The sequence below is a fragment of the Haliotis cracherodii genome, unplaced genomic scaffold (genome assembly GCF_022045235.1).
Source record: "Haliotis cracherodii isolate W230 unplaced genomic scaffold, xgHalCrac1.p SCAF_3, whole genome shotgun sequence".
In the NCBI taxonomy this organism is placed as follows: domain Eukaryota; kingdom Metazoa; phylum Mollusca; class Gastropoda; order Lepetellida; family Haliotidae; genus Haliotis; species Haliotis cracherodii.
In genome coordinates this window covers 37,900,166-37,927,925 of record NW_027266286.1, presented here as the reverse complement: position 1 = coordinate 37,927,925, position 27,760 = coordinate 37,900,166, and the positions used below count along the sequence as shown (strand labels likewise).

General features: G+C 40.6%; 1 protein-coding gene across 2 annotated transcripts in view; it reads left to right on the top strand.

Annotated features, from left to right (window-relative positions):
• LOC139473774 (E3 ubiquitin-protein ligase SHPRH-like) overlaps window positions 1-27,760 on the top strand; it is a 361,380-nt gene that overhangs the window by 316,952 nt on the left and 16,668 nt on the right. Inside the window, exon 31 of one of the 2 annotated variants that reach the window (XM_071256526.1) lies at window positions 3,451-3,629. In XM_071256526.1, coding sequence (XP_071112627.1) covers window positions 3,451-3,629 — 179 coding nt within the window. Of the gene's footprint in view, window positions 1-3,450; window positions 3,634-27,760 lie in introns of those variants that run through there. The other variant, XM_071256527.1, reaches the window with a different exon arrangement.

Genomic DNA, 27,760 nt, shown 5'->3' with positions numbered 1-27,760 from the left:
ATGTCCAGAGCAACATCGTTGTCTCTTTGTCTGCCCATTATTTTTTGTACTGGAGACGAGTGTGGTTTAGCGATGAATCACGATTTCTTCTTCACCGTCGAGATGGGAGACAACATGTTTATCATCATTGAAATGAGTGTTTTGCCTCACATTGTGACAATTTCGGCGACGGTAGTGTCATAGTGTGGGGGGCCATAGCCTACACCACGAGATCTGACTTGGTTGTGGTTCAGGGAAATTTGACAGCAAATCACTACATGAATCAAATTCTTCAACCTCACCTTCCAATCATTGACCGCCAGAGTGAGCTGTTTCAACAGGACAATGATCCACCACACACAGCTCGTGTCATGGTAGACTACCTTCATAATGCCAACATCAATGCCTTGCCCTGGCCATCGAGATCTCCAGATGTCAACCCAATCGAACACCTCTGGGATGAACTGGATTGACATGTACGTCAACATCAGAACACGCCACAAACATTCCCACTGGCCAATGCGTTACAAGCAGAATGGTGCAGAATTCCGCAGGACAGAATTCATACACTTATCCAGTCAGTGCCGAGGAGATGCAGAACTGTGATTGCTGCCAGGGTCGGTCACACGAGATACTGAGTTCAGCGCAACCATGTGGCCTTATGTGGCACGATAATGAACAGCTTTCAATGCCTTTGTACAACGACATCATGTGACTATCAAGCTCCAAAAATTCATATTTGTATCTATGATATTAAATTAAAAATATTGACTTTATTAGGCACAATAAATTTATTAAAAATCTACCTATGCGTTTCTTTTTTGGAAGAGTGTATATTACTTGCTGTTCTATAATTATATGAAGAATTGTATAAATGTTACACCATGATAACTTATAAAATCACTTGCTGTTGATCTGATTATTATATGAAAACTTAGTTTAAATGTTAGATCATGATATATCCCCTAATGACAAAGGTTCATTTCAAGGAATCAATAGTGGTAATCAGATCATGGTTGCTGTCATTAATGGTGAGTTGAAGCGATCTGCTAATCATTTCACACATGATTTTGCCGAAATTAATGAAAATAATAATGACTGAAATCTTGCATAATGTAAGTCCAGATACACAATGAAAACTTTCAGAACGACATGTCATGGTTCCGGTGTTACATGCTCACGGGAGCGTATGCACCTCTTCACAGCACTATATTTTGGAAAATACGTATGCACTATTCACAAGAAAATACAGTAGTCATACATTCCAGAGTACCCTTTTTGGGTTTTGTCATTTTCGTTTAATAAACCTGAACTCTATGAATGGCATTTATTAGTTAAGAGATAAATGATGAGTGGGAGTTCATTAAATAAAACACTGCAGGGAGAATAAATCATGAAGGGCGCAGCGACCATGAACCATTTATTTCTTATATGAGAAATCAACATTATGTACAGCCTCTTTAAGAATGATGATAAAATGAACAAGCTTTATAACTATTTGTCCGTATTTTAATGATGATCAGTCCATGAATAAAATCTGACCTCAGCAATGCCGAACAAGTCCATTTTATGAACAGGTGGGTTTGGTGTTGGTATTTGCTGCATATACAGTCCTCACGTTGATTATCTGTACCTTTTCTCCCAGTACCGATTGTCATACTTTTGGATGCCATCGCTGGGCCACTGTGTTTATCTGTGTACTACAGCTACATTTATGGAGAACGTCTCACAAGACACTTCCCTCTCAAAAATAGCGTCTTCCAAAATACAATGTCATCAAGTTGCGAGCACAGTTTGACTCGGTTGCTGCTAATGAGAATGATGATTTTGGAAGAGAGAGCCACAGAGAGGTGTTGGTGTCCTGGGGTCGAAGACCCGGACCACCTCTGCATTGTCCTGGGGGGTGCTCCTGACCTAGCCTAGGGATATCCGGACCTGGGGTCACAGCGACCCGGTCATCCTTGGGGGTGCTCCTGATGACCCAGCCTAGGGATATCCGGACCTGGGGTCACAGTGACCCGGTCAACCCTGGGATCTACCCGGACTATCCCGTGGTGTGAATGTGGCTGCTCCCTATGAGCTGTGTGTGTGTGGGGAGAAAGCCCGCCCAGAAGTTGGTGAGAAAGCTGAAACAGCAACAGGGCCAGCCCCTAGTGGTGGCAGGGGACGGATGGTGGTAGCATGAGACAAAGGCTTCTAAATGGTGACACAGCATGAACAGGAAGGGTTACAGGAAGGATACCTGCGCACGTGCCTGTTATGTAAACAGAAGAATGCTGGGAAGTGATATTTATACTAATATAATTATTGCTAATAAAACAATGGAACAGCCTTATTTAGATGTACAAGAAAAGTGGTAATATGTTACAACTAAAAAACATAAATTTTGAGTAAGAATTTGTTGGCAGGAGAATACGAAACTGACTGGTTAAAAAAACAGAAGTTGGATAAGATACAAATTACGAGCTACGAGGTTGATGGAGGGAATTAAAATGAATGAATATTTAAAGTGTTTTGGGGAAGAGATACGTAAAGAGAAGATGAATGAATATTATGGTGAAGTAAATTTGATGAAGTAGATAAGGAGTAGAAATTTAAAATGGATGCTTTATAATCGAAACATGCGAGGTATACGTGGCAAGGAATAAGATTTATAATATACATGGATGCAAAGCATGAAATTGGGTAGGATAATGTACTGATGAAGGGACATGATATTGCTGCACAAACAATAATATCAAATTAACATTATTTTGTTCAGTGATTCCGTAATTCAGATCGATAGCCCACTCGAAACACTGGACTCAACCCATGCCGCTTCACTCATTATATTTGTTAACACCAAAGAGTTCACGTTTTATTTAGTCATGGTAGAATGGAGATAAACATACTGTGTTTTGAATGTAGAGCTGCGCCTTCGGTTCCAAATTCAATTTAGCGCGGTTAAATCTACAGGTAACCTAGCTCTACATTTAAAACACAGTATGTTTATCTCCTAAATGTTGCTCTTAATATCAGTCACTTGATTGTCAGCTCCAGACTTGATTGTTTTCATTCCAATATAATATACCTGGAATATTGCTTAGTGTGGTGCTAATTAGCAAACAAACATATTTCAAAAGGGGGGGAACATTCATGACTTCGTATTATTGATTTTATTGTTAATTGACAAGTTATTCTTCTAAATAGTTCTGCTTTTCTGTTTTGATGTTATGGACTTCATAACTTCATAATATGTTGCTGAAAGACAAGTGATGGGACTGTGGGCATATGGCATCTACTGACATATGTTGTTGATTAAAATCAAGAAGACTTCCTTTAAACTATTTGTTTGATCATCTAATCTTGTTTCCTTTTCAAGAATGTCTAGTGCGCAAAATTGGCAGTTTGTTGGTGCATTTGAAAATTTATCACGTCATGACATGTTTTTTCTGGATCAGTTCAGTAACTGTATTTCATGTTCTGTTGCAGCAAAACCTCAGAGAATTTAAAGAAGATGTGAATATAACTTGTCTGCTGATACCCCTGCACTTGGGTTCAAAAGGGTTAAATCTTATAGAGGCTACTCATGTTTTGCTGGTTGAACCTATTCTCAATCCAGCTGAGGAACTGCAGGCTATTGGCAGAGTTCATAGGATAGGCCAGACAAAGTAAGTAACGCACACAGCCATAATCTGGATCATATATGTTGTAAAATACTGTAGTCAGCAATATCAAGTCTGGATTAGGCACACCAGTGACAGAAACATGTACAAGACTCACAACACAAGGGCATGATGACATGTAATCACCCAATCACCTTGACCCTGTGTTCCAATTTAGTCGTTTATAACAACCAGCAATAAAGTGCTAGAGACATATTCAAAGCAATGTCCCCACTGGTTCACAATATTATCATTCACAGACGTTTAGTCAGAAGACTTTGGAGACAACAGAAAACTGTAGTTTTGAGTAAAGAGAAGAGATGGCAAGAAAAATTAACATCCAATGGAACGCACAGTAAAAAGGTGCCATGGTCCATTTAGGTGACTTGAGGTTGAACACATAAATTGTCCACCAGAAGATATGCTAACTGACTGTGTGGTTTTACCAAATTTGGTGTATTTATGGTCCCTTGTGAAAGACATTTTATGTTTGAGCCAGAGAAGTTAAATTTATAAACTTATCCTATATCACACTATGTATTTCTTCCTTCTTCTTTCGATCCTTGTGTGGAAACATCCTAAAACAAAGTTTCCAGCTTCTAAAACCATTTCACCCGAACACCCCTCACATCAACAAAGTCACCACCCAAACAATTGGGTCGTGGACTACAATCCTAAACACTGTAACTGGAGTGAAGATAATGTCTAAAATTCAAAACAATAAACTATTGAAACAGGCTAGTTCAAACTTTTTAATTTATCTAATCAATTACACTATTTTCTATAATGAACAGTTTTATCCACTAATTGTAGATAAGTTCTCTTTTATATGTGAATCCTGTTATTCTGTTGTTTTATAACAACGTTTCTATTCTAAATTCCCATATTGGGACGAAACAACAAGCACATGTTGCCACCTGACAACTTTTACACAACTAAACTGAAAACCACAGTGACGTGACATGTAATGTTCAGCTTGCATGTGAAACACAACATTTTCATGTCCATTTCATGTTCGTTTGGGTATGTTTTGGCACACTGTTTTACTGTTGCGTTTTGTCACACAGTCCTTCAGTCCATTGACTATAGTTAGATAGTTGACTATCACTTAAATAAATCTGTCCTCATTTCACTTTGCACAGCTCTTTGCACAATCGTGATTCTTTTTCTATATGTTTATCATCAATGCTTTATCCATGAAGGTATATGTTGCGTAGTAACATAAGTTTAACTTCCGGTCGGGCGGGCTGCGCACGCAGCCGGAACTTATGTGAGTTTTTCAGCGGCCACGCAGCCTTAAGCTTTCCCTCAGGGACTGGGTATTGTTACCTCTTTTTGTCTTTGCTCAATATCAGTGACTATGTGAATTACTCTCACGGGATGCCACACCGTACCCATAGGAAAGGCCAAACTGAAGAAAGCTAGTCGTTCTCAAGCGGAATTTGAGGAAAATGAAAGTGGGTGGACGCAAAGGAGCGGTCTTTCGCTACCATAGGGGAGCTGCTCGCCAAGGGGTTGTCTACACTGCGCCTTATGTCACAACTGCTCACTCAGGATATACCCGATGCTCACTTCTCTGATTGTTTACCGTTGGCACAAACACTTTTGCTGAAGATGGCGGTCAAGAATTTAACTCCTGAAACGTGGGAAATTGACAAACCGAGACTGTCAAACCGGTTAGCTCTCCGAGTGATGTCACCAACAAAGATGGTGACTCCTATGATAGCCTGCCCCTAAATAAGCCCCCTCAAGCCACACCAGTGACTCAGAATGACAGCCTCTCTGCAGAGGACATCGCTAACTTGCTCAACTTCCCCTTGAAGATCCTGACTCTAATCCAGGTACAGACATTTTTACTTTCGATCCGTTTTTGCATTCTCATGCTTCCGTGATATGGGGTTCCGGGACATTCCGCGATATCTGTGATTACGTCAGTTTCCCATCACCGGTGATAAAGGTGCAAGAATGGAAAGACAAAAACGAAAGACACGCCCCTGATAAAATATCCCCTTTGCAATACTTCAAAGCATCCCTCAAGATACTCAGAGAAATGGTAATGAAAGTTGGAACACAGCTGCCTCAAGTGATGTATGACATAGGTTATTGCATCAAGATTGCTACTCTGGGTCAGTCATTTACATGGCAGAGCTTACTACAGTACGATAGGGAATACAGGCAGAAACTGTGTGAACTGCAATTCCCTTGGGGGGCAGACAATTCCTGTCATGCGGCTCTTGCTGGTGAAAAGAGAACAGCCAAAGCTCAGTGCAATACTCCAGCTAGGTCGCTCATTCGGATTGGGTCAACCTCACCAGAGAGCCAAGATCAACCCATACTCAAACATACCAATATGCATCAAATGGAACTCAAGGGGCAGTTGTCCCTATACACCATGTTGTTTCACACATGTTTGCAGCATATGTTTTGCATCCAGTCACAAGATAATAGAGCATCCCTCAGTACCAGCGATGCAGTCTCATACTGGGAACTACACTAGTCAGCAGGGCAGTAAGCATGATACTATGGGCATGCCACAGCGTCAATAGCTGCCGATGGGACCTACACCATTTTTTCAGTAGGGCAGTGCCAGAGTTCCCCCTTGTCTCAGCTAGCGGCACAAATTCTATTCATGGGATTAAATGTTACAAGGGGACAGTGAAAGTGTAGGGATAAAACGGGTTATGAGAAGGTTTTGATAGTATCAACAGGAAAAAAATCCCTTCTATTGTACCCACCGAAGTAAACAATCATATGTCATGTTTCACAGCAGATAACTGCCTGAAGAGGATTCACGAAGAATTGGAATTGGGGCATCATGAGACAGTATTATACAAGCCCCGCATTGTGAATGCTCTTAGTGCCATGCCAAAGGGTAGCACAGACATCCGTTTTATTCATGATTTCAGCTTACCCAAAGGAGTGTCAGTGAATGATTTTTCAACTAAGGAGTCCTTCTCTTACCAGACAATTCATGATGTGCTGAAAGAGCTTCTGCCAGGCGCTTATATGGCTAAAGTTGACCTTAAAGCAGCTTATAGGAGTGTGGCGATACACCTTTCGAACTATGTGTGTACAGATCTGAAGTGGACTTTTACAGAGGATACTGTACCGACATATATGATTGATAAGTGCTTACCGTTTGGTGCCAGACGGAGTGCTTTCATATTCAACCGCATTACCCAAGCCATCAACCGATATTTTGCAAATTAGAACCTGTTTGCAGTCGTGACATACTTAGACGACTTTTGGATTGAAGCCATTTCTTTGGGAAGTGTGAACTTGCCCTCTTGTGCTTATTAGACTTTTACACCAACTGGGCTTTGAAATAAACTGGAACAAGGTCAGTGCTTTTCAGTGCTTTATCCTTGAAACCTGATCTTTGGTCTTTTGAGTCTTCTCCTGAGTCATTCCTTTCCAGTGGGCTGATGTTCTTAATTGATCTGGTTAGTACAGTCTGACCAACCCTTACATCCACTACGCGAACGTGACCATCAGCACCAGGGTAAGTCTTTATGATTGTTCCGAGCTTCCAGTGTCCTCTGGGTGTGTTTTGCAAGATCACCAGCAAGACATCATTTTCTTGCAAATCTTGACCTTGTTTGTTCCACATTTTGTGCATGTTGAGACTTGACAACCATTCTCGCATCCATCTTTTCCAAAAATGGCAGACCAGTTCCTGAATTCTACTCCAGCGTCTTTTGGTGTTGAAGTCTGTTGTGTCCACACGTTCAGCTGCAAATACATGTCCAGCTTGTCCATAAAGGAAGTGATTTGGTGTGAGTGGTGTGTCATCTTGAGGGTGAGCTGACTGGTACATGAGAGTCGTATAAGAGAGGCCTATAAGATCCTCATCTGTGCTGTCACCTTTGATGAGGATGGCATAGATTGCGCACTTTGCTGCCTTAATCATGGTTTCAAATATTCCCCCAAAATGAGGAGTGTTCGGAGGATTGAAAAAACATTTTACTCCTTATTTGCAAAAGATCTCATAACATCTTAATCCATTTGTCGTACGAGCTCCTTCAGTTCTTTAACTGCACCCATAAAGTTCGTACCATTATCTGATACCATGACTTCAGGAAGACCTTTTGTGTTTGCCATGCAATTGAATGCCTTTAAAAACAAGTCTGTCTCTAGATCATATGCAATTTCGAGATGCACAGCCCTAGTCTTGAGACACGTGAACAAACACAAATAACGCTTTTGTCTCTACTTATTCCTTCCTTGTACTGTTAAAAACGGTCCAGCAAAATCTACACCTGCATCAGTAAATGCTTGAAGTGAAGGTTGTACCCTGAACTTCGGTAATGGTGCCATCACTTGGTATACTGGCTTTGCTTTGTCTCGTTTGCACTTAGCACACTCACTTTCCCATTTTCTGATTTCTTTTCTTCCAGAGATGATCCAAAATTTGGACAATAGGGCTGATAATGCCTGATTTGTTCCCATGACATGATTTCCTGCTTCATGATAGTGCTTAACAATGAGTTACCCAATTATGTCGTGCCAGGATAATTGGGAATCTTGCTCCAAAAGAAAGACATTCAGCATGTCTCAACCGACCATTTACTCTCATGAGTCCCTGGTCTTCAATTACCGGTTGAATGCTAAGGAGTTTGGAATTTGGAGACAATACTTTTTCTCCTTTTGACAATGCAGCCTACTCATCACTTAATTCATCCTTCTGAACCTGGGTAAGTATTCTAATTTCAGCATCTTCGATTTCATCTGAAGACTGTTCTGCTTTTGTGATGAACAGTTGTGTAGAAATCGATAGATCCATGCATTTACTCTTGTGAGTTTTTGCCAACTTGAGTATCTAGTTGGTTCAAGTCTCAAGGACTGTTCAGTGCTAACAGCGAGTAAAGCAGATATCTTGTTCACTTTTTCTTTGTCATTTTATGCTCTGGCCATTCTGTTTCTTCTTTTTCTAGGAATTCAGGACCTGACTACGAGAACTTGTTGTTTGCCAGTTGTGATGCAGATACACCTCGAGACAACATGTCAGCTGGGTTCTTTTCAGAGGGAGCATGGCTCCACTGAGACAGATTAGTAACAGATTGTATTTCCCCAACCCTGTTTGCTACAAATGCTTTGAAAGATCTACTGTTGCTTTTTATACAGCAGAGGACATTCAAACTGTCTGACCAGAACTTTACAGTTTGGATTTCAAAGTTCAGTGCATTTGCCACTGTAAAAACTAACCTTAGACCAACTATGGCAGCCATCAATTCCAATCAAGGTATGCTCACAGCTTAAAGCGATGCTACACGACACGAGCTACCACGAGCTACCACCAATCTACTCAATCTGCTTGTAAGAAATGGATGAACTGCGTACACAACAGCCACATACGCCTTCTGTGATGCGTCCACAAAAGCATGATATGACACAAGGTAATTCTGACCTAAGCACAAACACCTAGGTACTTTTAAGGCATGCATTTCCTTCACTTCTTTTAACCACCTTGATAGTTTGTTTTTCAGGTCTCCAGTTATCTCATCGTCCCAGTCAAAACCAGCTGTCCATATTTCCTGAAGCAGTATTTAATCAGTTATGGTAAACGGAGCAACAAACTCTAATAGATCAAAGAGTTTTTCAATATTGCTCAAGAAGGTTCCTTTTGTGAGTTTTACATCAGTATTGGGTTGTTCAGATTTAAACATGAACACATCCGTTTCAGCAATTCACAACAACCTCAATGTTTTCATTGAAGGTAAATGACCATAACTCTGACAACTGCTTGAAGAGTTCTACACCTTTGTCTTCAGTTTCTACAGAGTCCATGCTGTCATGCATGTAAGTGGATTTTGTAACTGTCGCTGTTGCTAGTGGTAAGTCTACAGCATGTCACTTTGCATGTTCCTGTGTGACGTATTGAACTAAGAAAGGAGATGATGTGACCCCAAATACAACATGACTAAATTTGTATACATCAGGTGCTTCATTCATTTTCAAAGATCTCCAAAGGAACCTGTGGTATGATCTATCACATTCTGGTATTTTTATTTGCAAGTATATTACCTCAATATCATAAACAAGTGAAACTGGATGCTTTCTAAAGCGAAGTTAGAAGTCCAATAAGTCACGTTGTAGTTTTGGACCTGGATAGATCGCATCATTTAAAGATATTCCTTCATACTTAGCCGATACGTCAAATACCTGACCTAAGTAGTCAATCTATCTTGCCTTATGATTGGAAAATGAGTCAAGTACCACTCGCCACTCTCAGTAATCTCATCAGTAGGTACTTTGCGGATGTACCCTTTTTGCAAATATTGCTGAATAATGTCATCATATGCCATGGCTATATTTTGGTCCTTTCATAGTATCTTTTCTATGTTTACCAACCATCGATGAGCCATGTCATAATTATCAGGAAGATTTTGGACATTATCTTTACAAGGATTGCCAACTTGATAACGTTTATTTTCATACAACAATGTATCCAGCACTTTAGCAAGAGCATTGCTTTCGTCAGGCGTTAACAGGTGCTCCCAAAACTTGTGCATCAAGGTATTGAGTTTAACATCAACTTCATTTGTGAAGTATACATCTGCAAACACAGTGACAGGATTTTTCCCTGGATGTTAAATATTCCCAGTACATGTCCATCCCAGAGGAGCCCTCCTTGCCATTGGTTCTCCTGGGTTTCCTTGAATCTCTCCATAAGAGCAATGCAGATCTAAGTGGTCAATGCCTATCAACAGATGGATTTTGCCTTGTGTTTGGGAATTCAATGTTTTGCAAATGATACCAATTGTTGTTGTACTTTTGCCAATCAATGACCTTCCTATTTTTCGTGACCTTTGTTGTCAATGCTGTAAGGTTTGTATTTACAACGCCATCAATACTTTGAAGTCTAAACTCTTCAGGTTTAGTCTTGAAAATTTCCATTTTTCCATTCAATACATTCACAGATATTGCAGACCCAATTCCAAGTGCTATTACAGCCTTTTGTACAACACTAGGTAATATGGCATGAGACTTTCACCTTCACCCTTTTGAATCTCTTTAGTGTTATTTCCAGTCTCATTACATTCATCTTCTAACCTGGTAGAACTGTTTGATATTTTGTCATGCATATCATACGTACTGGCTTTGTCATTGTGCAACAATCTATTGTGGCTGCTTTTGCACATTGTGCCATGCATTTACAAGTTTTACCACTATGATTTCTACACGGAACACCCGAAGCAAAGATTTGCTTTCTTCGCAGCATCCCATCTATCAGAAATCTCCATGCCTTTAAAGACATTACATCTCCACATTTCATTATGTTCTTCTCAAAGACTGCAGTTTCTATCTTTACTGCTGAATGTGTTACTTGATTCTGTCTTTGTGCTAACAAACGTACAAGACAACCTTTTCTTTTGATCTAATTGGTGGACCTTTTGATCTGACTTACCTTTTTTAGCATTACCGTGAAATGCCTCTGAAGCAATGGTAAGGAACTCTGCTTTCCGTATAACCCACATTCTCAAAGCTTCAACAAACTTCAACTGTCTCTCCGTTTCATAAACCCACCTCTGATAGCATGCAACCATTGGTTAAAGCGTTCTCTCATCACGGCGAAGACTTGGGTTCTATTCCCGGCATGGGTACAATGTGTAAAGCCCATTTCAGGTTTCCCCGACCGTGATATTCATGGAATATTGCTAAAATCGGCGTAAAACCATCCTCACTCACTTACTCACTCATAGGCAACAGCACTGTGGCCTAAACTTTCAACGCTTCACCTGATACAACTTGAGGAAGTTGCAGGAGACTGATCTATACATGTCATGAAGGCGGCCTTCAAACTCTCATATGTCTTGACATATGTCTCCATAAAACACTGGTATCGAAACACGTTTGAGTTGCTTCCACATATCATTACAAACAGCAATGTTTTGCTTTTCTGTGTTTTCAAACCTACCTTCTTTGTGAACTCATACCGATCGTAAGGGTCACACAAGCCCCCCATCCCCATGTTTCCTTCATTTCCATATGCTATTGTCTGTTTCACAGAATAATCTTTTTTAAGATTATATTTCTGTTCATCTTTGGTATTACCTCCTTTCACACCACTTGTTGTTTTCTTATTTTCATCAAGGTCATGTCTCTGTCCTACAACTACAGTTTGACCTCTACGAAGATCAGGCTTTTTATCACCTTTGAACAACCTGTACAATCTACGGCTAGACAGTGAACAAGTACTTGAACCATTATCCAAGTACTCCTGTGTTATGTCTATCACTTCAGAAGTTTCACATTCATGTTTTGATATTTCAGCATCAAACTTGTTCACATTCTCTGTAGCATGAACTTCTGTGTAAGCCTGTGTAAGTTTTACCATAATATCCATGACTTTCACCTGAAGAGAACTCACTTCATCAATGCCTTCTCTAACTGCTTTTTGTGTTGACCTATCTTGTTCGACTAGAGTATTCAGCTTATTTCTTCCCTTTGATAACGTACAGTTTGCTTTTGTTTTTTGCTGTTTAAGGCTACGAGTAAGCTGTTCTAATTCTTCATTTCCTTCATTTGAAGGTTCCATTTTATCGCTTCCTTTTTGGGAACTGATTGACTTTGATTCTTATAATCCTTGAACTTCATCTGAAGGTTCTATCATGGTACAACATTTATACTAAGTTATCTTATAATAATTAGATCTACATCAAGTGCTTTTATGAGTTATCATGGTGTAATATTTATACACCATTTCATATAATTATAGTTTAGCAAGTAATAATTATCATCAGGTAAAATGCATATATAAAATATCAGTAGTTTCAGTTATAGCTTTTTAGATGGCTGCTAGCCTAAGGTATCAAGATCCCATCTCCCAGACAAAGGATATTTATTTAAGTATATCTGTCATCACCTACCGGGGTATATTAGAATAACATTACTTCAATTAAGACTCATTAAGGATTAGCCCCCATACAAGCTCGTCTATAGTGCATTAAGGATTAGCCCCCATACAAGCTCATCTATAGTGACACCCTAATCTCTTTCAAAGCATCCAGTAAATATGTCAACAAGATTAGTGCCAGTCCAACAGGATAAACAGGATTTAGTATTCCCCTCTGTCTAGCCATCCATTTAGCTTAGGACACAACCAATCGTGTATCAACCAATCACATTCCTTTCTATTGTTCGAACTTTCATTAAATACATACTGTAGCCAAGTTCTAGCAGAGAAGGGGTTTGACTCTCTTACCAAGCAGACCTCTCTCCCACAGCCCAGAGTGTGTACCGACTCTCTGTGGCACCCTCAGTTATTTCTAAGTATATTGTAAATTGTTAATTGTTCTTGTAAATAAAATTGTGATTAGTCTCCTGTGACTCTGGCTCTTTGCTGACTAATTCCCCAAGAAAACCAGCACGTCATTTGGAAGGTATTGTTCACCTAGAACAGTTCCATGATAATTTGGCGGAGAATCATCGTTTTCGGAACCACGGAGTCCAGGAACTAACTACAACCAACTACAAGAACCCATTGGAGGACATGTCCAACCGTGATCATCTGATGGAATAACAAGCAAGCTGCATCTACCTCTGACCTCAACACTGGATTAAAGACAACCAACTCCTCCAAAGCCACAACAAAGGAAGAAAAAGTCTTCAAATATTGTAAGTACTACATTGTTGATTACTTGTCTTCCTTTAATTTAGTACGGTACATACTAATAGGTGTCATGGCAAATATGGAGTCTGGTATGGAAAGTAACTTCGAAAGTGAAATTCCAACAGTGTCTTTAGTTACGCCCCTTGCCAAAAGTGTAATTCAGGCAAAATTTGGCACAAAAACAACAAATTGTTTAGTAGATACAGGGGCATCCATTTCTTGTATTTCGTCTGCTTTTCTGAGCACAGCTTTTGAAAACCTTACTCTTGGAAACTCACCCTTTCCACAGGTTAAAGGTGTTGGCGGCGAATTGCATAAAGTGTTAGGTTCAGTTGTGTTAGATTTTGTCATTGAGAATCAGGAATTTTCTCAAAGATTCTATGTTCTGCCTACACTACCAGAAGCAGTGATACTAGGTGAGAACTTCCTTGATGACAATGATGCAGTCTTAGATTATAGCTGTCATTCCTTGATACTTAACAACAGCACCTCAGATAGGCAATATATCAATTTCATAGCCAATTCAGTGCAAGAGATTAGTGGATTAGCAAAAACAATAGATCAGATTTACATCCCCCCTCAGAGTGAAATTCATTTCAAGGTTAGACTATCAGAGGTCAAAGAGGATTCCCTCATCCTGATTGAACCCATTGCTTCCCTCACTGCTCATTCTGAAGTAGCAGGTGGTAGAACTCTTTCCAAAGTGAAAAGCAAAACTGCTACCTTTAGGCTTATGAATCCCTCCCAAGAAGAAAAAGTTCTTGACAAGGGTACAGTTGTAGGCAAATTTAGTTACATTGACAAAGACTCTGTTTTTGAAATCGGCTCTGACCAACCATTCATCAGTACCGTTAACACCGACAATGAGAAGAGAGACAATGACACCAGGGATTATGTCAAAATTGCACAAGAATTAGGATTTGATTTGACCAATACACAACTGACTCCAGACCAACGACACAGACTACTTAGATTCTTGGGACAAAATAGAGTCATGTTTTCAACGAGTCTTGCAGATTTAGGAAAGACTGACATGCACCAACATATCATTGACACTGGCGACCACCCACCCGTTAAGTGTAGACCATATCGCCAATCTCCTCATCTCCAAAAAGTCACTGAAGAACTTATAGATGATTTTCTGAAGTATGATTTAATCGAGGAGTCTACTTCTATGTATTCAGCTCCCATTATCCTAGTCAAGAAACGCGATGGCTCATATAGATTTGTTAGTGACTACAGAAAGTTGAATTCTGTCACTTTACCAATGTCATGGCCTCTTCCTGTTTTTGATGATGTTGTTGATAACATCGCCAATGCACAAGCTAAGATCTCCTCAACTTTAGACCTTGCTAATGGCTTCTTCCAAGTGCCATTACATGAAGATTCAAAGCATAAAACTGCTTTCGTCACCCATCAAGGCCTTTATCAATTCAAACGTTTGCCCTAAGGTTTGACAAATTCTCCACTTTGTTTTCAACAGCTCATGAGCAAAGTGCTAAGAAAATTGCTTTTTAAGGTTGCGCTGATCTACATTGATGATTTGATAATTTACAGCAAAAACTTTGAAGAGCATCTCCAACATTTGGAGCAAGTATTTTACTATCTGAAACAGGCAAAATTGACACTAAAGCCATCCAAATGCAATTTTGCAACGGACAAAGTTTCTTTTCTGGGTCATGTTTTATCATGTGGAGGTGTTCAAGTTGATGACAAAAAGATTGAAGCGATAAGAACCTTTCCAGTGCCCAAATCACAAAAGCAGATCCGCTCCTTCTTAGGTCTCACGAACTTCTACAGGAAGTATGTGAAAAATTACACTCACATAGCGCTTCCACTGAATGCCTTGCTAAAGAAGCATTCAGAGGCAGAAGTAGGAAAGAAACCAAAGTTCCAATGGTCACTTGAGTGTGATCAGGCATTCAACACCCTCAAACATGCTATGAGTAATACACCTGTTCTGGCGTATCCAAATTTTGACAAAGAATTTCTTCTTGCAACTGATGCCAGTGATATGAGCATAGGTTTTGTTTTGAGTCAAAAAGACGAGAAAAATAATGAACATCCAATAGCTTTTGGTGGTAGAGCTCTTCATGGCAGCGAAAAGAACTGGAGTATTACAGAAAAGGAAGGCTTAGCTCTAGTTGAAGCCATTAGATCCTTTCGTCCATACCTTGCAAATTCCAAATTCACAGTCTACACTGATCATATAGCATTGAAATGGCTGAAATCCATCAAGGATGCCACAGGTAGGTTAGGGCGATGGTCTTTGGAACTTTCTACCTACACTTTTGACATTGTTCACCGCAGCGGCAAAGCCAATGGGAATGCCGATGCTCTCTCACGTAGGGAATATGAGGAAAATATTAACTGTAATGATCAGACAGAAGAAGATGCTGAGAAAACAGTCTTCTCAGTAACTTCAACTCAGCAAAGCAAATCAACTAGCAGTACCACAATCTTGCCAAACACCCATTCATCCACACAAGTCACACAGACAACTCAGACTGAGGATATTTGCACACCTATTGTCAATCACTTAGAATCAGACACACAGACAACACATTGGTCAGTCACCTTTGAATATGAAGAGGATTATCAGTCAGTACCAGTTCTTGTTGTCGCAGCATTACATGCTACAAATGCTGATGTTACCCAAGACGCATTGGTTGAAGTAAGTATAAAAGAACATCCAAATTTACGTCACCTACAAAGGATTTGTCCAGATTTCATCCAAATCTTTGACTACAAAGAGGATGATGTCCTTCCACAAAATGAAAAGGATCGTCAAAAGATTCTTATTGAAGCCAATACTTTTGAAATTGATGAAGGCATCCTATACAGATTTGTTCCACAAAGACAGAAAGGCCATGCAGACAAGTTCATTAAACAGCTGGCACCATGGGAAAGAAAGGATGCACAACACCATGAGACCTAAGTACTACTGGCCCAAAATGTACAGCGAGATTGCTACTTATGTCCAGACATGTGAGGTATGTCAACAGACCAAGCGGCACTACCATGGTAAGAAGGCACCACTTCGTCCACTACCTGTAGAAGAGGTCTTCACCCGATGGCACGTTGACATTCTCGGTCCCCTGCCAACAACACCAGATAAGTACAAGTACATTTTGGTCATCACAGATGCATCATCTAGATGGTGTGAAGCCTTTCCACTTCGGACCCAAGAAGCCAAAGAAGTAGCAGATGTTCTCGTCAGAGAAATATTTTGTCGGTATGGCGCACCAAGGACCTTAATTTCAGACAGAGGTCAGAACTTCATGTCCAAACTTATCAAAGCAATTTGTGAACTTTAATTAAATTTACCCATACCAGCCCATACCATCCTCAAACAAACAGCTGTGTAGAAAGGCTCAACTCTTACATCAATCAATCACTAAGAGCCTATTGTAACAAGTCTCAAAATGATTGGCCCCGTTTTATTCCTGGCATCATGATGGCCTATCGGATGGCTCCAAATTCATCAACTCAAAAATCCCCATATGTTATGCTTTTCGGCCGAGAAATGAGAGCTCCACAAGATGTAGCATTAATTCCAAAAGAAAATTTAGGCCACAATAACAAAAGTTATCTTTCCAATTTGCTTGAGGAGCTTGAAATCACTAGAACAATCGCAGCTGAAAACACTGCTCGGGCTAAGGAGGTGTATTCAGAACAATATAATAGAAAGGCTAAAGAACCAGAATTCGCCCCAGGTCAAAGAGTTTGGCTTTACTGTCAAAAAGTTGAAAAAGGCCTTTCCAACAAATTAACCAAAAAGTGGTATGGTAGCTATTATATCATCCATATAGGTCCAAATTATACCTACAAACTGCGCCGAAGTTCTGACGACAAAATACACAAACCACTGGTCCATGCCAACTGTCTGAAGTTATATTTTGATCCTGCTGATCGTCCACAGTATCCTCCAGAACCATACCTCAATGACACTAGTAACATAGATTCAGGAGTCATGGATGACAATGAGGAACCAGTCAGTGATTCACAGCCTGACAGCAACAATTCCCCATCAAGAAGTTCAACTTACCAGGCTACTGATCAATCACCTCCACAACAGAAAGGTAAGAAGGTCAATTCCAAAACAAAGGCAGGTACTTCCAGCAACAAGAGTCCAAAGCAAAAGACCCCAACAAAGAAGAAAAACCCTGCTTCAAGTACAACAGAAAAACCTACCAGTCCCACGGCAACAATGAAGGAAAATCATGCCACACCAGGTCCTAGTGCTCCAACCAAGGTAAATGAAAAGGTAAACAAAGGGAAAAGAGGAGTGAATAGTAAGCATCACCAGCCCAAATCCAGAAAACAACCTGACGACAGCCCGGTACAACCTCCAAGTCCAACATCAGGTAATCAAACCAAGGATATCCCTCAGGTTTTCAATCCAGAGGACATCCACTCAATTGTTAGTTCCAAGAGAGCAAATGGCAAAATCTACTACAGAGTGAAATGGAAGGATCAGGAAAGAGGAAACACATGGGAGTATGGCAGCAGCATTCCAGACTCCATTCGGAGAGAATTTCACCTCAAAAGAAGTATGTCAGGAAAACGACGAAAACGTCCACTGAAGAATCATAAGTTTTTCGACCAAAAGGAAACAGCACAAGACAATAAATCAGTCAATGTTCTGTCAGGTAATTCAATGTCAGGGAATGTCCAGCAAGTCAACACCAAACCATGCATAGAATTAGATGTCAAACCATATCTGTTTTTTCCAAAACACCTACGAAAAATAGATCATAAAATAGAAAGAGTTCTGGGCATTGAAATTATTCAAGGAGACTGCTATGTCAAGGTCTTATATAAAGGATTTCCTGATACTGACTTCACATGCTATTTTGAAAGTGTTCCTCCCCACCTCATACAGCGCTACCTTGATGATAGCTGGGAGGATCTCCGTAATTGGTCCTGTCTAGAAGATAATCCTCGATATGATCCAGAGGAAGCACCAATTTATAAATCCAAAAGGGTTATTTTTCCACATGAAGACTTTGGAAACATCAACACCTTTTACTACCGTATTTCACTCACAGACATTAGTCCCCATGGACCATACCAGGATCAACTCGCCGTACATACCGAACAATGCCAATTGAACATATTCTTGATCAAAATACAAAATCTCCTGAATAAACGGTGCAAATCACGAAACAACTATTAGCTGTATCTTGTTATGTTTACTTGTGTCCAGTCTTTTCACTATGGGTTGCCAGTTGAGAACAAATGGCATCAGCCTGATCATCTGAGTTATTTGTATCACAGCAAATTTTGAGCATTGACCTGATCAACCAATTTCAAAAGCGAAGTGAAATGACACAAACCAAACCATACTGCGAATCGAAACCCAAACCGCACCGAAGCGAAGCAAACCATACTGCGAATCGAAACCCAAACCGCACCGAAGCGAAGCAAACCTTACTGCGAATCGAAACCCAAACCGCACCGAAGCGAAGCAAACCTTACTGCGAATCGAAACCCAAACCGCACCGAAGCGAAGCAAACCATACTGCGAATCGAAACCCAAACCGCACCGAAGCGAAGCAAACCATACTGCGAATCGAAACCCAAACCGCACCGAAGCGAAGCAAACCTTACTGCGAATCGAAACCCAAACCGCACCGAAGCGAAGCAAACCGTACTGCGAATCGAAACCCAAACCGCACCGAAGCAAAGCAAACCATACTGCGAATCGAACCCAAACCGTACCGAAGCGAAGCAAACCATACTGCGAATCGAACCCAAACCATACCGAAGCGAAGCAAACCGTACCGAAGCAAAATAAACCAAACCCTATCACATTGAACCGAACGAAAATCAAAGCGAAACAAACCAAATTGAAATAAAGCAAACTTAACAACCGAAATGAACCAAAACAAAGAAAAGGCAAACCAAATAGTTACGAAAACTAACAAAGAATTCTAAAAAGGATATACACCTTTCAAACACCTTTTGTATACCGTATTAGTGTAATAAATCGATGCACTTGTTATATGCACATGCACATATTCGTCTAATGATTGTATCCAAAAATAGAAGGATATTACTATTTTTCTCATGATATACTTTTGTAATTTGCCGCCAATACATTCTTCCTGGCCATGACACCGTTTAGTAATAATTATGTACTGATCTTTTACATCATAATTATCATATTTGTTTTATTTTCTAGTTAATACAGACAAACTGAGGAAGTATTTATATAAGACATATTATTTGAACATGCTAACTCTCTTTTCTTTGTTTCCATGTAAAACCTCCATGGACACAGCCTACTATCTTACAACCCCAATCCAGGATGTGGAACTCAAGGCCTCCTACATCACCAGTACAGAGTGCCAAGACAAGCCAGCTCCACATCCAGATTCCCTGATGACAGCATTTTTATATCATGTTTCCTTATATCAAAGAAACGCTATAATAATTGTTATTTACTATACTACCAGTTTAACTTAATACATTGTCCATCTAAGCCATAATTATTTTAATTTTTACACGTTTGGGGTCCAAACTTTTTCAGACGGAGGGGAAGTTATCATGGTACAACATTTATACTAAGTTATCTTATGATAATTAGATCTACATCAAGTGCTTTTATGAGTTATCATGGTGTAATATTTATACACCATTTCATATAATTATAGTTTAGCAAGTAATAATTATCATCAGGTAAAATGCATATATAAAATATCAGTAGTTTCAGTTATAGCTTTTTAGATGGCTGCTAGCCTAAGGTATCAAGATCCCATCTCCCAGACAAAGGATATTTATTTAAGTATATCTGTCATCACCTACCGGGGTATATTAGAATAACATTACTTCAATTAAGACTCATTAAGGATTAGCCCCCATACAAGCTCGTCTATAGTGCATTAAGGATTAGCCCCCATACAAGCTCATCTATAGTGACACCCTAATCTCTTTCAAAGCATCCAGTAAATATGTCAACAAGATTAGTGCCAGTCCAACAGGATAAACAGGATTTAGTATTCCCCTCTGTCCTCAGATCCGACCTCCAAACACACGGGTTTCGGAGTCCATACCACACAACCAACTAAAACCACACAATCCTTCCGACTCCCAAATAACCAATCAATATTCACGGCCGAACTAATGGGCATCGCCTCAGCCCTCCACAATCAAGAATCCAAAAACAACCAAAAAATCCTAATACTTACTGACTCCCTAAGTGGACTACAAGCCCTCCAAAACAAAAATACCAAAAACCGACCTAAATTAATAAATCAAATACTTAAAAGCTCCAACGACCTAACAAAAGCAGGCAAACAAATAACCTTCTTGTGGATACCCGCCCACGTAGGAATATACGGTAATGAAAACGCCGATAAAGCAGCTAAACTATCCCTTAAAATCCCAGAAATAAGCTTAAACTTACCCATCTCAAAAACAGAAATTAAAAGTGTAAACAAACAAAAAATCACAAAAAAATGGCATAACCTATATCTAAACTCAAATAGCAAAATCAAAAGAGTGCTCAGCAAACCACTAACCAAACCAAAAATTCTCCATCCATCAAAAAAAATCGACAGAGTAATCACTAAACTCCAAACAGGACACACCAACCTAAATAACCACCTAAAAAAATTTAAAAAACACACTACAGGTAACTGCCCACACTGCAAACAACCAGAAACCCCAGAACACGCACTCATCCACTGCACACACTACCTAACACATCGAACCGCATTACAAACCACCCTCAATCTAAACAAGGCTCTCACTCTAGAAGCAATACTAAACCCACAAAATAAACTAGAAAACTTCAAGGCCTTAGGCGTATTCTTAATAAAAACGGAACTAATAAAACGCATCTAAAACCATAATAACCTACCAAATCAAAATCACATAAACAAACAATCATCCACCATACCCAGCTCCCTTAGTTCTCCTCCCCAACCCCATCGGCATCTATTCCAAATCTCAAAATTCCCAAATTCTATATAAGCAACCCCTAAAGCCCCCTCTTGGGTTGCACAGACCACCCTCGCCCCTTTCGGAAACACATTAAATGGCCTGGCCGGGCCCGTGTGCGAAATACGCATCAGTCGGAAAGCGCACGTTAAATCTCCAAAGTAAGTAAGTAAGTAAGTACCCTCTGTCTAGCCATCCATTTAGCTTAGGACACAACCAATCGTGTATCAACCAATCACATTCCTTTCTATTGTTCAAACTTTCATTAAATACATACTGTAGCCAAGTTCTAGCAGAGAAGGGGTTTGACTCTCTTACCAAGCAGACCTCTCTCCCACAGCCCAGAGTGTGTACCGACTCTCTGTGGCACCCTCAGTTATTTCTAAGTATATTGTAAATTGTTAATTGTTCTTGTAAATAAAATTGTGATTAGTCTCCTGTGACTCTGGCTCTTTGCTGACTAATTCCCCAAGAAAACCAGCACGTCATTTGGAAGGTATTGTTCACCTAGAACAGTTCCATGATAATTCTATCTTATTGCTTCCTTTTTGGGAAGTGATTGACTTTGGTTCTGACATAACTTGAGAAACAATAACTACTGCAATTATAATTTTCAACTGAAGTTAATACCGACATTCAAACTCACCTGTTTCCTATTCTAGTACAGTTGAAAAGCAACTGAAACCATTCTGCATTAACAAACCACACTCTGCTACTATTAAATGGAGTGAAGATAATCCCTAATATTCAAAACAATAAACTATTGAAACAAGTTCAGACTTTTTAATTTATCGAATCATTTACACTATTTTCTACAATGAACAGTTTTTATACACTAATTGTGGATAAGTTTACTTTTATATGTGAACCCTGTCACTATGTTGTTATTTAACAACATTTCTAATTCCCATATTGGGACGGACCGATCAGCACATGTTGCCACCTGACAACTTTTGCTCAACCAAACTGAAAACCACAGTGACGTGACATGTAAAGTTCAGCTTGCACGTGAAACACAACATTTTCATGTCCATTTCATGTTCGTTTGGGTACGTTTTGGCACACTGTTTTACTGTTGCGTTTAGTCACACAGTCCTTCTGTCCAGTGACGTAAACAGTTTGATCACCTGACACTGCATGCCACATCATTCTCTTCACCTCCGTGTGGCAATGTGCTATTATGTAGAGAAAATATCTTGGGTTTTGTTTTTACTTTTTCTGATCTGAGTTCATGTATACTTCTCGCAAACAATATGGGGGAGGACCAGATAAAGCGTCCTGCCTGCAAGAAGTGTCGTCTATTTTTTTCACCTGTGGATCCACATGAGTTATGCTGTGACTCTCGTGGTGTTTGTAAACCTGGTATCTGATGTTCGGAATGTTAACTAATTGCCTACGTAATTGCGAAAAGCGGAACACTGATCGGAGATCAAAATTATGGGATGTTGAACATGGACCATCCCAAGCGGGTTACTACTATAGCTAGTAGTCAAATCCATTGTCAAACAACCACCTGACTCCTACCATCATGTCTTTATCAGGCGAGGACGTTTTTCTGCATGATGATATATCCCGCTAAAACCTCACTATCAACTAATTCTAGTGTTCCATTTTTGCGAACAAATTCTCAGTCAACTACTTTGGACAAGCACATGGTTTTAGCAGTAAATGCTCAGGACCCATCTGCAGTATTACATCTGAATACTGACTCAGTTGGTATTCTACGACCATCAGCTGGATGTCATCTATCATCGACTTCCCGGGATAGCACATTTCGACCTGAAGGCAATGTCACCATGTCCTGTCTCCTCTCTTCAGGTTCCACCGGTTTTATCCACTGCGGCTGCTATCGACATATCTTCCCTTATGATTATTCGCAGAATCAATCTTCCAGGGGTTGACATTCGAAGGATCGATCTTCCAAGGGTCAATATTGGATAGACAGACGGTCTAAGGATTGACTGTGTACGGATCGATTTCCAAGGATTCGACCGTCTGAGGATCGGCCTTCTACAGATTGACCCTACACTAAGCAGACGGGAGATCGCCATCACACCAATGAGATTTATTCTGTCGGTGGTTCGTCAACAGCACTCCGGACAGTCAACTTTACCACCCAGAGACTACAATCACGACTGCAATCGCTGGCAGCTCCAGTTACCTTTGCTACAGCTCAGCTCGTCACCACGCCTACGCCTCTGGAAGTTACCTCTGACAGTCCAGATTAACCTCTTTTTATCTATGGGTGGATCCTGCTGGGCGGACACGCTCAATCTTCCTCGTAGTACGTCCGAGAATGACAGAACTGCCTAAGAAATTGGAATTAGCCTTTTCAGCTTTCCGTCGTTAGAAGGATAAGCTGTCTGCACCCCGGTTTCACATTGCTGAGACAAGTACTCATTGGAATATTGTGATATTACTTCGAATTCCTCTTCTTATTGTCCATCATTTAAGACTGGGAACTGGCTCATTTTGATGTTACCATAAGAAAATGTCGACGGGACCTGAACAACATCTGTTACGATGACGTCAGAAGATCAAAATGGAGTAGGGGGTCATACAACAAAGTCACAAAGTCAATAACAGGTATGACCACCCTGTGCGTGAATCACAGCAGTGCATTGGCGACGCATGGAGTCCACCAAATGGGCATGGAAGGCCTGGGGAATGGCCTGCCATATCCTCCTCAAATCCTGTGCCAAGTCACGGACGTTATCTGGAGGATGTGGAAGACGACGCAGACAGCGCTCCATTTCATCCCACACATGCTCTATTGGGGAGAGATCTGGAGAAACTGCAGGCCATGGCAGTAACATGACATTGTTATGGTGAAGGAAATCCATTGCGACCCTAGCCATGTGAGGACGAGCATTGTAATGTTGAAATGTCAATCCCGGGCCATGACGATGCAGGAAAGGAATGACCACAGGCCTCAGAATCTGATCTCTGTAGCCAACACCGTTGAGATTGCCCTGAACAACCACCAAAGGGGTTCTGTGCCGTGCTGTTATCCCACCCCAAATCATCACAGAGCCACCTCCAAAACAATTCCTCTCCACAATACAGTTGCTTGCATAACGTTCTCCCAAACGCCGGTAGACACGTTGGCGCCCGTCACTGTGGGAAATGTTGAACCTCGATTCATCTGTAAAGACAACATTTCTCCACCATATTCGAGGTTGGCGAACATGATTTCGACACCATCTTAGACGGTTGACCGATGACGGTGTGTCAGGATGGGACGTATGGCAGGACGTCAAGGTCGAATCCCGTACTGACGTAAACGATTCCTGACAGTGCTGGGATGGATACGGCGCAGTCCAGGAATTGTCTGGGACGTCGTTACTGCTGTTTGAAACCTGTGTCAGAGATGTGTCACTCGAATCCATCTGTCCTGTCTTGGCGTCGTTACTCGGGGACGTCCTGAACGTGGATGGTCGGCAACGTCATTTGTGTTCTGATAACGCCTCACCAATGCCGATATCGTGTTACGATGGCATTGGAAATGTGTTGCCACCTGTTGTTGCCTCATTCCCGCTCGGATCATTCCAATGGCTTCATGACGCTGTGCAGGTGTCAATCTTGGCATGATTTGCTTGTGATATGCTTTTGTCTGCGCCTGAGAAGTTTTGAATTTTTGAATGACCACAGATCATGCTTTCCAAAGTGACAGCGAATTTTGAGTTGCACATGCTGTGTACAGCTGCACAGGATGCACGTGCAGTAACACATTGCACGTCCATAGGCCCCCATCAATGACGTCATATCGCATGGCACGTGCATGAGCGTTTGAATGTCTCCAATAATTGCTGTGTTCAAACGTATATTTCATATATGGAGGGTGTGCCCTCATATCTATATTTTCTCCGTGCACAGTTTCTTAATGTGGCTAGTATATTTACTGGGGGCTTGGAAAGAGTTTATGGTATCACAATAGACGAGCTTGTTTGGGGCAAATCCTTAATGAGTCCGAATCCAAATTGAAGCATTTGTTGTATGCTATTCTAATCTAGGTGATAACTTATTTACTTAAATACAATAGTTCAGGGCAATCTATCTAACTATGTAGACATAACATTTGTGTTATTGAATAGTATGTCACGGAGATGGGTTCGTTACCCCAGGCTAGCATCTATCTAAAAAGCTGTAACTGAAACTACTAATATTTTATATCTGCATTTTTCCTGGATCCTAATACTGTAAATCTTGAAATTAACACTAGTGCGAATTAAATGTGAAAAATGTGAGTCATCTTTGTTCGCATTAATAAAACTTAAAATTTATATCTTCAAAATGACTATCAACAATAAGACATCCTCACTGCTCACATTGATTAGTGGAAAAACCAATCTGAATAGAAACACAAACACGGTTTATTGTAACAAGTATATAACAAAGAATAGGAATTACACAATAGACATCCAGTCAGTTATCACTGCTGGGGTCAAGAGTTTTAGGAAAAAACACTGTTTATTGTTTTTATGGAAGTGCTCTTCTCAGCGCTGATAAGCGGTGCTATTTATAATGTTTGATTAGATTAAGGTAAGGATATGTATCATTCCACTGGCAATGGTGTGGGGGGAGTCGCATTGATATTGAGTCACATTTTTGCCTAGGGGTCAGAAGTCGTATTAATTTGCAGACATTTGCAGGCATTAATTTCAAGATTTACAGTATGTATTACTTGCTGTTCTATAATTATATGAAATTTTGTATAAATGGATCACCATCTTATAAAGAATTTGCTGTGGATCTAATTTATTATATGAAAACTTAGTATAAATTTTATATCATGATATATCTAGCGTCTCTTAACTCGGTCATCGCTTCCACGACAGGCGTGATAATGTCAATGGTCGCTGAACTCCAGGCTCTCATCTGTTCTTACAAACTCACTGACCGGGCGTCAAGATTTTGTCCACCTACTTGCAACCTGAATGTTATTCTTTCGGCACTTGATGTCGGCATATTGTGAGCCTCTGGATGAAAAGGACTTCAAACATGTCACTCTCAAGACAGTCTTCCGCTAGAGTCAGCGAGAAACATGCCTTAGACGTCAACAGAATTCATTTTGAGGGACGCAGTGGCAAGGTGCATCTTGGTCTCTACTGGGACTTTATCTCAAAGAACCAGCTTTCAGGTCAACCCCACAGATTATTCAGCATCCCATCTTTGGCCTCTGTGTTACACCCCGAGGATTGTGAGGACATCTCGTTGTGTCCATTCAGAGCTTTGCGCATCTCCCTTCAGATCATCATGTACATCATGAATAAATGATTGAGGACTGCGGTTTTGTTTATTATTTGTAAGCTCAGGTTCCCTGATCAAGTACTCATTGGAGAGTCAACACTCATCCGTAGAGACAACGGTCTTCGACAATAAAGTCGCCGTAAGTCGCGGCTGTTTCGTTGGTGTCTTAAACCCTTACCTGCTCACCTCTGTCTTGTGCATGTGATGTCTCAGTATTGGTTTGAAGATCCTGGATGTTGTCGATCATTCCCTCTTCTCATCTTAAAATGCTTCAATCCCGCAGTGGGATTGATAGCTTCGACAAAGCATAAAAAGAGATACCAAGCTAATCAGCCTTACGTCTATGTGGCTGTTTGTCTTTTTGAACTAATTGACTCGAGACCCCTTCCAAATTGGTTATAAGCGGTGGTTGAATCGGTTCCCTACTTCAAACTGTGCGGTCGTTCTTGAAATGATGTCCTATGTGAGGACACATAACGCATGTTATACCCGATTTCGTGATGTTGTGTCCCAGTAACGTAAAGGGGTCACGTTACTTATTACAGTGTTCTACCCTCCAGCTTCCCCGTGTATATCTCACAGTTGTAAGACCACAGGCGAGGTAGGACTGGGACGGGTAACTCGGGGAATCGGGTCAGGTAGGTCCTGAGTAGGACCTGGGTACCCACAGGACTACCCGGACCCGTGGTTAGTCACGTGATATATTGTTTGATGACAAAACTCACTATAGCTCGTTGGTTACACTACAAGTCGCTAATGTTCGCATTTCTTTCTGATGATGCACACATTCCTTTTGACTGGTATATGTTTGAGTAAAGATAAAACTTCAGTCAACTTCAGTGTATGCATGATCTGATTGTTTGATACATGAATCTAAATAGTTTTGGCCAGGGCTGCAATAAAATAAATCCCAATCAGACATTTTGTTCCCAACTCTTGAGACCTGCAGTGGGTACCCAGATAGGGGATCGGGTATCCGGGTAGTAGATTTGGACTAGTCCCAGCCCTAAGGCGAGGGTATATCTGTGATCCACCTTCCAAACCGTGGGATAAAATGCATAGTGTGAGATAGGATAAGTTTAAAAATTTGAAAATTTTACAGTAAATTGTATATTTATATACTTATCCTATCTCACACGTTATATGCCTGTCCACCCATCACCGCATCACAGTTACACAAGCCTGTCAGCACCAAGAAAGAGAATGGCATAGGATGTCAGGTCATCACACTGCTTGCGTCACGGTGCACGGTATTGTAGTGCACTGACCCAATTGTTTGGGAGGTGACTATTGTGATGTTAGGGGTGTTAGGGCAAAATGATATTAG